General features: G+C 39.3%; 1 protein-coding gene across 2 annotated transcripts in view; it reads right to left on the minus strand.

Annotated features, from left to right (window-relative positions):
• The window catches only part of LOC106879325 (kinesin-like protein KIF22), a 30,743-nt gene that overhangs the window by 4,172 nt on the left and 10,588 nt on the right, over positions 1-15,983 (minus strand). The window contains exons 9-16 of one of the 2 annotated variants that reach the window (XM_052973167.1): positions 15,523-15,670; positions 12,715-12,862; positions 9,887-9,996; positions 8,107-8,259; positions 6,689-6,817; positions 5,886-5,921; positions 3,607-3,731; positions 1,554-1,613 (exon numbers count right to left, since the gene is read on the minus strand). In XM_052973167.1, coding sequence (XP_052829127.1) covers positions 1,554-1,613; positions 3,607-3,731; positions 5,886-5,921; positions 6,689-6,817; positions 8,107-8,259; positions 9,887-9,996; positions 12,715-12,862; positions 15,523-15,670 — 909 coding nt within the window. Of the gene's footprint in view, positions 1-1,553; positions 1,614-3,606; positions 3,732-5,885; positions 5,922-6,688; positions 6,818-8,106; positions 8,260-9,886; positions 9,997-12,714; positions 12,863-15,522; positions 15,671-15,983 lie in introns of those variants that run through there. The other variant, XM_052973173.1, reaches the window with a different exon arrangement.

Below are 15,983 nucleotides of genomic sequence, written 5' to 3' on the forward strand. Positions count from 1 at the left end.
CTAATAACCCATTTTCTATAGCGATGTTTGAACAAAAATTTAAATAATTTTATATTTTGTTGAATTTACCTGTAATTAAAGTCACTTTGTGACAAAAATTTTGGTATAGAATTGGTTGAGAACCTTTTGTTAATTTATCTTCCAAAAATCACATTAATATGTTGATAAATAAAAAAGTTAGAGTTGTTTAACGAAACCAGCCTAAATTTATGATTATGTTAGAAATTAATTGAAACACATAAGGGGTGTAATTTGGTTAGAAATATGGTAACGAAAGGGTTAAAGTATGATAAGTGGACAGAAACAGACGTCTTGCTGTAGAGGAGACACAAAACTGTCCCAGTTGGAAAAGACAGATAAAGAGAAGCTATGAAGATGTTGGGACATACTATTTAAGTTAGAATTTACATCTGGCTAAATGCTTCGACAGTTGCCTTATTAAGAAAGTAGCATCAGGAGTGCTTCTCCCTGGCACAAAAGCAAACTGCATTTCATCTAGGCTACTCAAATTCCTAACTAGAGAACCTGTGACCCTTTCTGTAACTTTCATGACCAGGTCCAGTAATGATATTTCTGCAATCACTTCCGTCTGAGGCATCATCTTTCCTTCTATAGTAAGAGTGAACTAAATTATTGTAGTAAACAGTAAATAACTATGTATGCAAGTAAGTATGAACTATAATTATAACTAAACAGCAAACCGTCAATTCTAACAATGAACCGTTAACTTTGGCTTTTACTTATGAGTATTTTATACATACATCTGACACAAGCCAATACTCTTCACAAAGAAAGAGTCCATTATTTACATTTGACGGATATTTGTCCTCATTTTGTTTGTTGTTAACACATTTCGACTGATATACCCACGGGCATATAGCGTGGTGATTAAGAGCGTGGGCTAATAACCCCAAGATTCCGAGTTCAAATTCCAGGCAATGATCTGAATAATAATAATATTGAAAAATGCCTTAGGAATGAGAACCCAGGTTCGAAATTTCTCCAAGACACCTGATTAAGGCTGGAGGGTGTATCAGCCGAAACGCGTTAACAACAAACAAGATGAGGACAAATATCCATCAAATATAAATAATGTAAATAATATACATAATTCCTCATCTCTTAAATATAGAAAGGAAGAGTTCACTTCATAAATGTCAAATAAATGAACACATTCACCTGCTATGTAGAGTGATACAATGCTCCACCTAACAGGTTCAAATCCTAGCAAAATCACAACAGTAGTTGAATATAATGCTGCTATCAGTCACTGTGTATGATCATTCCTGAATAACCTGATACAAGTAACAAGACGATCATACTCCACCCGACATTTAAGCACATCTGTCGAAACTCCTGATGGACCAAAGGCTTTCCCGGTCTTCATATTAATTGAAGCATTAGTAATACCCAGAGCACTCTATGGTTGGCGGTAGGAAAGGCATCCAACTGTAGAAACTATGCCAAGATGGATAAATGGAACTGCATGCCAGCATGGAAGAGAGACATTAAATGATGAGGATATAAAAAGAGCAAAACAACTTCATACTTACGTGCATAAATGTTGAGACATATTTTTCTCCCAAATCCAGAATTTGATACAGATCTTCAACCTGCAAGAAAGTATTTTAAAATTACTTTAATACATCATGGCAGCAAAACATAAATAGGTGTTGAGGGATGAGGATCTAAAGAAGAACAAGTTAAGAATGGTGGATTGGATGTACAATGTTAAATTGCATGAAAGGAAAATCACAAAAGACTAGAGAATCAGTAGTACAACTCAGTGAGGGCAGAGGTGGTCTGCGTCAGTCGAAGTTTTATTGTACATAAGTTTTAAGAAAATCGTTTACGGACCCCAGTGAAGAACCATTGATCGAGATGCTTCCGTGAAAACCATATCTAGCCATGGGGATATATTACCTTGCATAGAAACAGCTATGGAAGGTCACCAGGACCTAGAAAATCTGCCTCTATAAAATCAGTGTCATACAAGCATGGAAAAGTAGACATTAAAATGATAAAATAAACAGTGGCAGCACTGAATGCTGAACAAGTGCCATGTTAGCCAGCAGCCCAATTTCAAGAAATTCTTGTAGTCATACCTTAGGAAAGAAAAATACCGTGTCTGTATGTTTGTCTCCACCGCCATCACTTGAGAACCAGTGTTAGTTTGTTTACACCCCCCATAACTTAGCACTTTGGCAAGAGACTGACTGAAGTACTAGGTTTAAAAAAAAACTAAGTACTAGAGTTGATTCGACTAAAAATTTGTCATGGTGGTGCTCCAGCATGGCCACAATCTAATAACTGAAATAAGTACGAGGTAAAAAAGATACTAGGGGACCAAGTTAGTAGTGGGGGAGGGGCGCTGAAAGTGTAGCTGCTAGAATAAGGATAGCCTGGGCAAAGTTACCTCTGCTGGTGACAAAGGGCCTCTCACTCAGTAAAAGGTAGACTTTATGACGCATGTGTACGAACAGCCATGCTACATGGCAGTGAAACATGGGCCGTGACTGCTGCGGACATGCGTAAGCTCGCAAAGAATGAAGCCAGTATGCTCCAATGGATGTGTAATGTCGGTGTACATACGCAACGGAGTGTAAGTACCGAGAGAGAAAAGTTGAAACTAAGAAGCATCAGAGACAACTGCGCTGGTATGGTCATGTGTTGCATATAGATGAGGATGGCTGTGTGAAAACATGCCACACCCTACCAGTTGATGGAACCTCTGGAGGAGGTAGACCCAGGAAGACCTGGGATGAGGTGATGAAGCACGACCTTCGAACATTAGGCCTCACCGAGGCAATGACTTCTGACTGAGACCTTTGGAAATATGCTGTGCATGAGAAGACCTGGCAAGCCAAGTGAGACCATAATGCAAGGCCTCTACCAGGGGTGTAGCCAGCCCACTTATGCAAACCTCTCCTTCATTGGACACTAAACTCGGCTTGTGAAGACCTGTTGGGGCAAGTGAAAGAGAAATCGTGATGGCACCTGTACCAGTGGAACACTCAGTGCACCATCCGAGCGTGATCTTTGCCAGAGCAGCTACCTGGCTTCCGTGCCAGTGGCATGTAAATAGCACCATTTGAGCGTGATCGTTACAAGCGTCGCATTCCTGGCACTTGAAAAGGCATTCGAGCAAGGTTGTTGCCATTGCAGCTGGCATGTAAAGTACACCACTTTGAGCGTAGCCCATTGCCAGTACCGCCTGAGTGGCCTTCGTGCCAGTGGCACGTAAAAGCACCCACTACACTCTCGGAGCGGTTGGCATTCGGAAGGGCATCCAGCTGTAGAAACTGCCAGATCAGATTGGAGCCTGGTGCAGCCATCTGGTTCACCAGTCCTCAGTCAAACGTCCAACCCATGCTAGCATGCAAAGCGGACGTTAAACGATGATGATGATGATGACTAGTCCTACATATATTAAATGAAGCTGAAACTATCAGTGGTGACCCACCAAACTAATGACACTTGCACAAGTGTCATTTGCATGACACTAGTATCTGTCACAACTACAATTTCACTTGGTTTCATGCATCTTAAGCACAGCATCATGCCAAAGGTCTCACTGCACTTAAAAACAAAAACATTTCCCCTTACCTTTTGAAAAGGGCCATGTTTCTGCTGCCAGTTATATATCAGATTAGCTCTTCGAGTGCCAACAGTGTGAAGGAGAAGAATGTCTGCTTTGTTTTCAGAGTTTAGCAAACACAAGATATGGTTTTCTGGAAATGGAATTAAAATTCAATAAATACGGAGTAATAGAAAGAATATATTAATATATTCAAAATTTGGGACCAATGGTTCTAAAGTGGGGTCTACATAAGATTTTGCTGTTAAAACTTGTGCAATACAATGGTTATACTACTACACAAAATACTTCAATTTTTTAAAATATAATTCCTTATATTTAATTATAAAAATATGAGGATCTTTTAAAAATTGAATGTTTATTAGAGTCCAAAGGAGTAAAATATCAGGAGTGAGTCAAAGGGGTCCATAGATGAAAAAGGTCTGGGAACCATTGTTCCAGACTATATAACACCACAGCCAATGGCATAATTATTACAACTGACATTAACAGCAACAGAAACCAAAAATGAACCTTGTACCTACTAACTCAATCAGCAAGAAATAACAGCCAAATCTTTAATAAATCAGAGTCTACCATCTTACAATAAGACACTGGATAATGCAGTTCTACATATGCTGTCCAAGAATAATACAAGAATATCACAGCAAAGCATTTAGCCCCAGGTCAGCTGCAATCCAGTAGGCTTATGGTCAAATGTCATCAGTACTACCACCACCCACCTCACATATACAATGTATCTATGTATATATTAATGCAGTGTTTGAACCTTTTTACCCTTGTGTAACCCTTAAAATAAATTACATCTCAAGGAACCCCTGCACAATACAAATTACATACCATATCTTATTTTTTTCATCGTAATTCACGTGGTCAATATATATATATATATATATCCATCCCCAGTGGTTATATTTTTTAATAACATAAGTAAGGACGATGTCTATACTTCAATATTACAATAACCAATAATATGTTGTGCATGTATAGTAATATTACTATCATAAAATTAGCATATCTCATTCTGTCGGGGAACCCCGAAGAACCTTTTGCAGAACCCTAGGGTTCTGGGGAACCCTGGTTGAGAAATGCTGTATTAAGGAATGACAAAGGAACAGGAATCAACTTCCTTAGTTTACTGCTGTTGTTTTTTTTCCATAAGAAGCAGTGCACTTAGAGCTATGTATTTGTGCAGCATCCCATTGCTTCCTCAGAGCCAACAAAATATGTATGCTCATTTTGAAAAGCATTTAAATAGATAGAAAAGGTCGCATTAAAAAGCATAAAATAATCTAATATGGTTTGAGGGAGAGAAGCCATGCCAAAAAATATACAAATTTAAATATATGTATTCAAATACTTGCACAAAAGGAATAGACAAACACAGGTATCAACACACACGTACAAACACACATGTCAACACGTACGCACACACACATTTTAAGACATGCACAAACTATACAAACAATTGTAATGTCAGGAGTTTGATTGCTGGTGGTACATTGTATCCTTGAGCAAGACACTTTATCCCACATTGCTTCAGTCCATTTAGCTGGCAAAAAATGAGATGCACCTGTTATTTCAAGGGGCCAGTCTTGTAACATTCTGTGTCACACTGAATCTCCCTGAGAACTACGTTAGCAGCACATGTCTAGACTCCTCAGCAACTTCCACATTAATTTCACGAGCAGGCTGCTCCGTTATATTCAGAACAGCTGGAACTCTTATTGCCGTAACCAACAGAGTGCCAGCCACACACATCTGAGATGATGATGCTGCTGAGACCCCCTTCAGTCATGACTGACCATGGGATTGCAAGTTACCCTCCGAGGCACAAGTCCAGGCAAGGTCGTCTATGGAAGACCAGTAGTTGCCCATGCATGCCGGTTTCCCCTCTCCCCGCCATCAATGTTATGCAAGGGAAAGGCAAAGGCCGATACAGCTTGGCACCAGTGATGTTGCAACTCATTTCTACAGCTGAGTGAACTGGAGCAACGTGAAATAAAGTGTCTTGCTCAAGAACACAACACGCAGCCCGGTCCGGGATTCGAGCTCGCAACCTTGCAATCCTAAGCTCGACGCTCTGACCACTGAGCCATGTGCCTTCACTGTCACACACACACACATATATATATAACAATCATGAATCACCTGATCCAGATTAAAGATATTTTAACATGTGAAATAACAAACAATAGTTCCTTCAGTGTAACAATATACAATGAAATTTATTGGTATCTCAGAAAACTAAAGTATTCTGTAATATGGTTGTTGAGAAAATACTTACTGTGTGTTTTATGTCGGTGTTTGATCAATATTTCATCTATAACGACAGAGAAATAAAGATAATTAGAATTATCAAAACACTATATTGTACATACACACAGACCCTCTCTCTCTCACATATGTGCATTCATACTAACGAACAAGCACACACACAGCCTCTATCACTCCATATATACTCATCTTTTTCAGTCATTGTACTGTGGCCATGCTGGGACACTGCCTCCATGGGGTTTAGTGAAACAAACCAAAGCCCAGTACTTATTCTATTGAGTTATATGCAAACTTCTATGTTACAGGGACATAAACCAACTCTTTGCTGGACATGGTGATGTTTCAGTCTTATTAAACCTCTTCAAATACAACATACTCTTTACTCGAACTATGTGGTCAGGAGTTCAGTCCCTCTGCATGGACATACTCAACTAGTGCTGTGTATTATAGCCACAGGTGGACCAATACTTTGCAAGTGAAGCAGGAAGATAAAAACTTTAGAAATGTGTATCAGTGAGTTTATATTACCTCTTGTCTTCACTGCTTGTAAGCAAAAGGTTCATTTAAAGGGTTCCATTTATTTCCAGTCTGGCTTAGAAACAAGAGATGCCATCAGATAGGGAACCCAATAAAAAAATTGCTTGCATGGATCAGAATTCACCACTTCAGGACAGAGAAAAGCAGAGCTCAAAATAATCAAGATGATGTGTCTGTCAGCTTCTATAGACTATCATCAGCAAAAAGGAAAACGAAATCCCTTAATACCAGCAGGGATAACAACACCCATTTAAACCAAGTGACAAATATACTTACCATCCTTAGATGAGTCACTGACCACAATATCCGTTTCACTGTATCTACGTTTCCTTATTTCTGAATGACATTTACGAGTTGGAATTGGCCGCAAAGGTGTAGAATTCTCAATATTTTTCAGGATTCCAGCTAAAAGCATACAAATTTTTATCCTCAACTCTTCAGCGTTCAGATTATACTGCCAAATTTAATGCTTAATTATTCACATTGTTTTGAATTAAACCAATTCAATGATATGATTAGGTTTAGAATGACATTGTGGGATAGGTACGAGAGGCCAGATCTGGATGAACTTAAAACAGAATGTATGGCCTGGATATAAGCAATGTAAATGTTAAATGGTTATTGTTTTCAAATCTAAGTGAAAAAACAGTTCACTTTCTAATGGATTGGCTTTGAAATATTGAATGCAATTCACAGAATCAATGTCACATCTACAGTATATTCATAGCTGTAACTGCATGATAATCAGTCACAACTCCATTAGTTATATCTACTGGTAGTCATGACAACTATGGCAACGATAGTCACAGCCACCATACAATCAGTCGTAACAACTGCAGGACAGTTGTGAGACCAATTGACCAATCACAACTGGCCAGTGATAACTACAATCATCATCAGTCAAAGCTACAGTTCAGTTAGTCATTATCGAAGTTTTCATTGCCATTTGATCCTTTAGCATTCAGATTACTCTACCTAATGCAATGTTTTATTCACATTATTTTGAATTAAGTACTATTCTGTAGCTTGAAGATTTTGATGATGTGATTGTTTAATCTCTAGATTGACATTGTAGAGGTGCAAGAGGCCAGATCCAACCAGTTTGAATGCTAATGGGTTAGAGTAAAAGTAACACTCCACTTTGTAAATGGTGATGGTACTGATGATAATAGTAAAATATATAACCGAAGAGTGACTGTGTATGTGTGTGTGTGTGCGCGCGTGCTGGTGCCATGTGAAAAGTACTTGTGCCACTAAACACTGTAAAGTGGTTGGCATTAAGGGCATCCAGCTGCAGAAACCATGCCAAAATAGAGTGCCTAAACAGCCCTTCAGCTAGTCAGCTCCTGCCAAACTGTCCAACCCACGCCAGCATGGAGAACAGATGTTGAATGAGGATGATATATATATCATCATCATCATTTAACGTCCGCTTTCCATGCTAGTATGGGTCGGACGATTTGACTGAGGACTGGCAAGCCAGAAGGCTGTACCAGGCTCCAATCTGATCTGGCAGAGTTTCTACAGTTGGATGCCCTTCCTAATGCCAACCACTCCGAGTGTGTGTGTGTGTGTGTGTGTGTGTGTGTGTGTGCGTGTGTATATATGTATATATATATGCTGTTGATGGTGATGATTGCAACAAGTGATGGTGAAGGTGACAATGGTAAATTGATGCTTGCAATAATACTTACCATTCCTAGTCAAAGTGTTATTTGACATTTGGTTTTCATTGTGGGATTGTTTCTCCATGTCAAATGTTACTCTTGAACTGGAAGATCTTGGACACAAACGCAAAGTCTCAGAATTTTCAGTTTTTGAAATACTGTCAATAATATTGCCAGTGTCTAGAAAAATATAGGGAAAGGTAGAAATGGCATTAAGTTTACAGGAATTAAATTCCCAATGAGATTTCAAACTGTGTTAAGCAATGATTCTTAAATATGTGTTACACCTAAACCTTCAGATATTGGTTAAATGTCAAACTCCCTCCATAATCATCTCCAATACAAGAGGAGAATGGAAGAGAAATGATTAGGCAATATCACAGACTAACTTAAGTTCTGAACTGGTAGTGTATGCATGATATCTAAATGGAGACGGTGTTGCTGTACAAATGCGTCTGCATGTGTAGATTATTAATATACAGAGCTAAGTGCTGAAGTATACCTGATCTGAATGGAATATCTGTCAGAGAAAGGAATCTACACGTATCAGTATGACAGTTATTACCAAGGAACAGACAATAACAATCCTTTCTGTAACAGGCACATGGTCTGAAATTTTGAAGAGATCTAATTGATGAGATCAACACCAAGCAATGCAAGTGGCTGTGTGGTAGGTAGCTTGCTTACCAACCACACGGTTCTGGGTTCAGTCCCACTGCATGGCACCTTGGGCAAGTGTCTTCTACTATAGCCTCGGGCCGACCAAAACCTTGTGAGTGGATTTGGTAGACAGAAACTGAAAGAAGCCAGTCGTATATATATATATATATATATATATATATATATATATATATATATATATATATATATATGTGTGTGTGTGTGTGTGTGTTTGTCACCCCAACATCGCTTGACAACCGATGCTGGTGTGTTTATGTCCCCGTAACTTAGCGGTTCGGCAAATGAGACCAATAGAATAAGTACTAGGCTTACAAAGAATAAGTCCCGGGATCGATTTGCTCGACTAAAGGTGGTGCTCCAGCATGAAACAAATGACTGAAACAAGTAAAAGAGTAAGAATGTAAAGAAAGAGAATTCCACTAAGCATTTCGCCTGGTGTGCTAATGGCCCTGTCAGCTCGCTGGCTTTATAATAAGCTTCAAATTCTGGGACAAGGTCAGCAAATTTAGCTGAGTAAGTCAATTACATTTGCCCTCAGGATACAACTGGTATTTATTTTATCAAAGAGGAAAGATAAAGTCAAACTTGATGGAATTTGGACTCCCAAACAAATACAAAATGTTGCTAATCAATTTGTCCAAGTGTGTGAACAGTTCTCCCAGCTCACTGCTGTAATAATAATAATCCTTTCTACTATAAGCACAAGGCCTGAAATTTGCAGGAAGGGATTGAACTGATTACATCGAACCCTGTACTCAACTGGTACTTAATTTATCAACCCCAAAAGGATGAAAGGCAAAAATCAACCTCGGCGGAATTTGAACCCAGAATATAAGAGGCAAAATACCACTAAACAGTTTGCCGCTCTCTTAATAAGAACAATCCTCTCTATTACAGGCACAAGGCCTGAAATTTTGGGGAAGGGGACTAACTGATTACATCAACCCCAGTACTTCGTGGATGCTTAATTTATTGATCCCGAAAGGATGAAAGATAAAGTCGACCTTGGCAGAATTTGAACTCGGAACGTAATGACGGGCAAAACATCATTAAGCATTTCATCCAACGCGCTAACGATTCTGCCAGCTTGCCACCCTAATAACAATAAGGGATATTTTATACTCACTAGAAATGTATCTTCCTCCAGTCGTTTCTTTGTTTTTCTCCGAATGGTTTTCTTTCTCCATTGTTGTCCTCAGCGTTCGACTTCTTTCTTTAATAACTTGCAGAAGTTCTCTTTGAAATCAAAGGGTAATCAGGTATTATATAAAGACATTGAAACAAATTCATCTCAAACTGTTAAGATTCATTGTAATATCTTTAATGCTTAAGATAATTTAGGAGGAGGAAATCCAATTACATTATAAAAACTGATTATCCATAAATTACTGAGTAATAATCCTATCTACTATAGGCACAAGGCCTGGATTTCTGTGGGAAGGGGTGCAATTGATCACATTGAACCCACTACTTGACTGGTACTTTATCGACCCTGAAAGGATGAAAGGCAAAGTCGACCTTGGCGGAATTTGAACTCAAAACGTAGTGACAGACAAAATAACGCTAACCATTTTGCCCAGCATGCTAACAATTCTGCCAGCACACCACTTAGTAATCAGTTTAAAATTTAAGTACAAGGCCAGCAATTTCAAGATAACTCTAAGGTCCATCTGACCCTGAAGGAAAGAAATATCAAATTGACCTGAGCAAGATTTGAACCCAAAATGTAAAAATAAAATCTTCATGACATTTTATTCAATGTTATAATGGTTTTGCCAACCAATAATTGTTCATAAGTCACATGACCTGAAATTTTTTGAAGTCGATGACTAATAAATGCCATAGTCTTCCCATCACATTATCAATGTTCATTCACAGCAGAGGCTGATATAGCTGAGCACCAGTGTTGTAGCAAAAGCTGTCAGACCATCAAGAACTCAAAGAGATACCCCAATAACACAGTGGTTACCAAACTTTTCCAGGCTGCTGCCCCTTTGACACCCAAACCACACTCCTAGCGACCCCACCCCAACTAACCATCACAAGCATAGACTTCTTTCTGAAGCAAATTCAAAGTAACTGCATTTCACAAATAAAATTTAACCCAGCCAATCCATCATTTTGTTGTTTTCACCTGAATAGCTATCCCATTATCACCCCACTTTTAACATGAATTGCTACTCTATTGTCACCCCACTTTTCTTCAATGCCCCCTTGGAACTTTTCATTGCCGCCAAGGAGGCAATACCACCCACTTTACCAACCACTGCTTCAACAGTTCAACCACTCCACTTCCTGAGAAGGATACTTTATACAAACCTTCTTCGCAGGATTTTAACTTGGAATGCACGGCCAATTCATAACCTTCAGCCTTGACCATTTCGTCTTGGTGGAAACAAAGGTTTGGCACTTTGTCAAAGTAACCCCATCATATTTGTGCATGTAGCAGCAATTGCTTTGAGCTAAACACGCCAGTTGCACAACAAGGCCTACATTAGTTCAAAGAGAATAACTAAATCAAGAGACAAACAGGTGATTGGTCAGCCATGACCATTTCGTCCAGGAGGCGGAAATTAGATTTGTTCCTTCATCAAAGGAAATTTTCTAGTTACAAACTAGCGCTTAAGGTTTTCATTATGGTGTTGGTGTTTAGTCCCATTGCAACCAATTATCCGACAGACCTATGAAAGATTCCAACCATGACCATCCTGCATTTACTGGCACAATTTATCTAACTACATTATGTCCTTCCTTTAAGGAATGAAGAGATTAGGTTCCCATTTCTAGCAATGGCAGACGTACCTTTATTGTCTAAATGAGTGATTCCCAAACGATGTGGCAGAATGATTGAAAGAATTCAGAAAATTTTTTAAATTCATATGCTAAAAATAGCATTTCAAAATTTAAAATATTATTATGGGTTACTTTTAATTGCATGCAGGAGTCCTGGTATAAATAGTTACAAACAATTACAGACAGATTTTATCATTGGGATATTTTTGCATATATCATGTATTAAGAATATAGTTACTCAGGTCTGCAAATTGGAAGAGAGCATTATCAACGATATCATCCTATCAAACCTATTTTGTTAGCAAAAATTAAACCATAAATCATCATCGTTTAACGTCCGCTTTCCATGCTAGCATGGGTTGGACGATTTGACTGAGGACTGGTGGACCAGGTGGCTACACCAGGCTCCAATCTGATTTGGCAGAGTTTCTACAGCTGGATGCCCTTCCTAATGCCAACCACTCAGAGTGTAGTGGGTGCTTTTACGTGCCACCGGCACGACGGCCAGCCTGGCGGTATTGGCAACAGCCACGCTCAAAAGGTGTTTTTTACATGCAACCTGCACAGCAGTCAGTCCAATGGCGCTGGCAACGACCTTGCTCGACGTGAACTATGATGAATAAAATGAAAGATATGGGATGTAATTTTTTGTGCAGGGGTTCCTTCAGACATGTAATTTATTTTAAGGGTTATGCAAGAGTAAAGAGGTTGAGAAACCCTGCTCTAGACTTTGGTGAGGCATGAGCAAATTTTCCTTCTAAAAATGCGGGTTTAAATCAATGTGTTGTCACAATGACATAACATCAGACATCCTTCACATGTTTGTGAAGTTCATGAAGATCTGATACATGTAGTTAACAAGGAAGGAGTAGTGTTACAGGTACATTTAACATCAGTATCATCACCATTTAGCACCTACCTTTGATGCTGGCATGGATCAGGTGACTTAACAAGATCCGAGTGGGCAGAGGACTGCATCACACTCCACTGTCTACCCTGGAATGCCTTCTACAGCTGGACTCCCAATACTGGGTGCATTTTTTCATAGTACAAGTATTTCCATGTAGCTCAGAAGACCAAAACCCCCTATGAGCACAGCCTGTGGGAAACTAGAAGTCTAAGAAAGAGTTTGTTCAATTGATGAAATGATGGATAACTCACCTGGCATATTCAAGATCTACTGAAGTTGGAGATGCAATTGAAGATCCAGATGTATTTCCAGATGCATTTCCAACTGAGATATCCGAAGATACTGGTTCCTTTACAACATCCAGTTGAAGATTGTCAACATTCAAATTGGGATCACATGCTGAAGATAACCAAATGGAGAATAATGAAGAAATCAAATTAAAACCCTTACAAGTGTAAAATAATTTAATATTTATTGCACTAATGAGCACAAACAGATAAATTTAAAATAGTTAACAGTGCTGAAGTCATTCGCTGCGAAACTAAACAGATGTTAATATATTTTCCTGATCTCTTTCATCATCATTTAATGTCTAGTTTCCATGCTGGCATGCATTGGACAGTTTTACAGAGGATTGGCAAGCCAGAAGGCTGTGCCAAGGTCCAATGTTTGTAGGCTGAATGCGGATGGTAAGATATGGAAGATTTTGTTTAGAGTGAGAGTTTGTTAGTGTTCAGTCAAGCATGCAAAAATTTGTAATCAAATGTGTCAGATTTAGGTCGGGCGTTATGTTTTAGGGTTGACAAAAGAACATAAATGGATGAAAAGGGGATTTGGTTAGTAGATATCTAAGTGGAATCTAATTGAGACTATTTACTTTCAGTTTATAAAATTTGAGCTAAAATTTACAAAGATACATAAGATAGTGTTTCTAAGAACACACGTTGCCATGTGCTTGTTTAAAATCAGTAAGAGTTGAACACTTGGCTGTTATTTCTAGCAGGCCAAGTGACAATGTATTGTTTCCTTAGTTGAGTCACCACACCACATTTACTGATTCTTGTTCATAAAGGCTTCCTTTAACTCCTTGAATTCTAATGTCTACCATCCTCATGATACCAGGTTGTCTCATCATTTTACGTCTTTCTATTTCTGTGCTGGGAATGGGTTAGACGAGTCATTTCTGCTCTCTTGGATGGGTCAAGGAACTCCATCTTGCTTGTTTCATTAGATGTCCTGCCTTATACCAAGCACTTTTCAGAGTGTATCGGATGCATTCTTTCATGGCAAAACTTATGTCTTTGACAATACTAAAGCATCCTTACAACACTGCACTTAGCAGAGTGAAGTGATTGCATCTTACGATGCCCACACTAGAGGGGACAAGTGAAAATGTTGGATATCAAGAGCATCTGCAACCATTCTATATCATGGCCCACCCACCAACCACATACCTACATATATACAGGGTGGCCCAAAAGTAGGTTTACAGTTATCACATAGGCACTTCAAATTTCTTTTAAAACATTTACATTTCCAGAGATGTACTTTCATAGCAACTGACCTGATCTGAGATCGTGTGCTGGAACGAAAACAATTGCAGCGTGGAAGGTGTCTATAAGTCATTTAAAATAACACACAAAAACCATTAGATTCACTTCAACATTTAAATTTAATTTGTGTCAAAATATTTCCGTCGCTTTGAGACCCCGAACTGTTTATGGTTTTATATCTTTTTATAATTAAAATCTAAACTTGATTGTAAACCTACTTTTGGGCCACCCTGCATATCCCTATATCTCTGATCCTACACCTTGAACATACTGTTCTATTCTTCAGCCACTCCTATATCTCCCACCTCACCCTTCTCCATACTGCTATTTCTCATAATCTACACCCCTCTACCCTCACTGCATTAACTTCTACCCCCCACTCACACCCCTATGAATCAAAGCATCCAGTCTCTCATACCCTCCAGTGACCCGCCGTCTGCATACCCACTTATGCTCAATTTCTTGCCCCTTCAGAGTCTGCTCTGACATCCCATATCACTACCTTCCTCATACCTCCCTCCATGTTGTTGTCGTCGTTTAACGTCCGCTTTCCATGCTAGCATGGGTTGGACGATTTGACTGAGGACTGGCGAAACCAGATGGCTACACCAGGCTCCAATCCATAGGCCTTTCAACACCTGGCATAAAGCCACCTAAATACTTCCACTTAGTAGTGGGAACTTCCCCTCCCCCATCCTTCTTTTACATTTTGCAAGTTTCATAGCAACCTCAGTAGTACCAGTGGCATGTAAAAAGCACCAAGTACACTATGTAAAGTGGTGGGCATAAAGAAAAGCATTCAGCCATAGAAACCATACCAAAAATTACATTGGAACCCGACACAGCCCTGCAGCTAGGCAGTTCCCTGTCAAGCCATCCAACCCATGCCAGCATGGAAAGTGGACATTAGATGGATAAGTGACTGGCGGATGTAGATACCAAAAGCCAGTGGTGGGAGTATAGATAGACTGTATGAGGTACGTGGTGGACCGACGAGGTCTCTTTCAGCTATATAGCTCAAGATGAGAGAGCTAAATAAGGAACAAGAGCACAGGATGGAGTGTTCGAGAGAATCAGATCGGTCTCTAGGCATTTTTAGTTATCCTAGCAGCAATGTAGAGGGAGGAGAGTCACTGCTATCCTTAGTAACATGATCAGCTTAGCAGAGGAAAGACACACAAACGAGGCAGAGAGAAAGAGGTATGAGTATTTGGATCTGCAATCCTGGGACGGGATAGCTAGAGGCATGAGTATTTGGCACATGAGCTCAAGGCATAAATGTTCAGAGCTCCAATCCTACAATTGGCTGTAAAGGAAAATATTTTTAACCCTTTCCTTACCGTATCTATTTTGAAATGCTCTGTTTCTTTCAATTAATTTTAAATATAAAGAATTTAGTAAAATAACAATTAAGCTAGTGTTAGGAACATAAATTGTGACCAAGGTTTGGGTGGAAGATCTTAATTCAGAACTTATGAAAGCAATGAAGATGGCATGAAATTTTACCGTGGTCTTCTTGACAAGGAGCTGGATTGTTGACAATTTTCTTACTCTTTGTAGCAAAGTTTAACGTACAGTAGGTATTGTAGTAGCATCTCTCTTCAGGTGCAATGGTTGCAAGCAATAGTGCGGAACTTCTACCACCAAAGGAGTCCTGGTAGAAAGAAAATTAGAAAACCGTAACAGAGATGTGCATGGCTGTGTGGTTAAGGCATTTGTTTCACAACAACATGGTTCCAGGTTCAATCCTACTGAACAGCTACTTCAGCAAATGTCTTCTACCAGAGCCTCAGGTTAAGCAATACCTTCTGAAAAGTTTGATCAGTCAAATCGTCCAACTCATGCTAGCATGGAAAGCAGACGTTAAACGATGATGATGATGAAATTGAAACTATGCAGAAGCCCTACATGAGGGTGGGCACGAGTGTGTGTGTGTGTGTGTGTGTGTGTGTGTGTGTGTGTGTGTG

The sequence above is a fragment of the Octopus bimaculoides genome, chromosome 1 (genome assembly GCF_001194135.2).
Source record: "Octopus bimaculoides isolate UCB-OBI-ISO-001 chromosome 1, ASM119413v2, whole genome shotgun sequence".
NCBI lineage: Eukaryota > Metazoa > Mollusca > Cephalopoda > Octopoda > Octopodidae > Octopus > Octopus bimaculoides.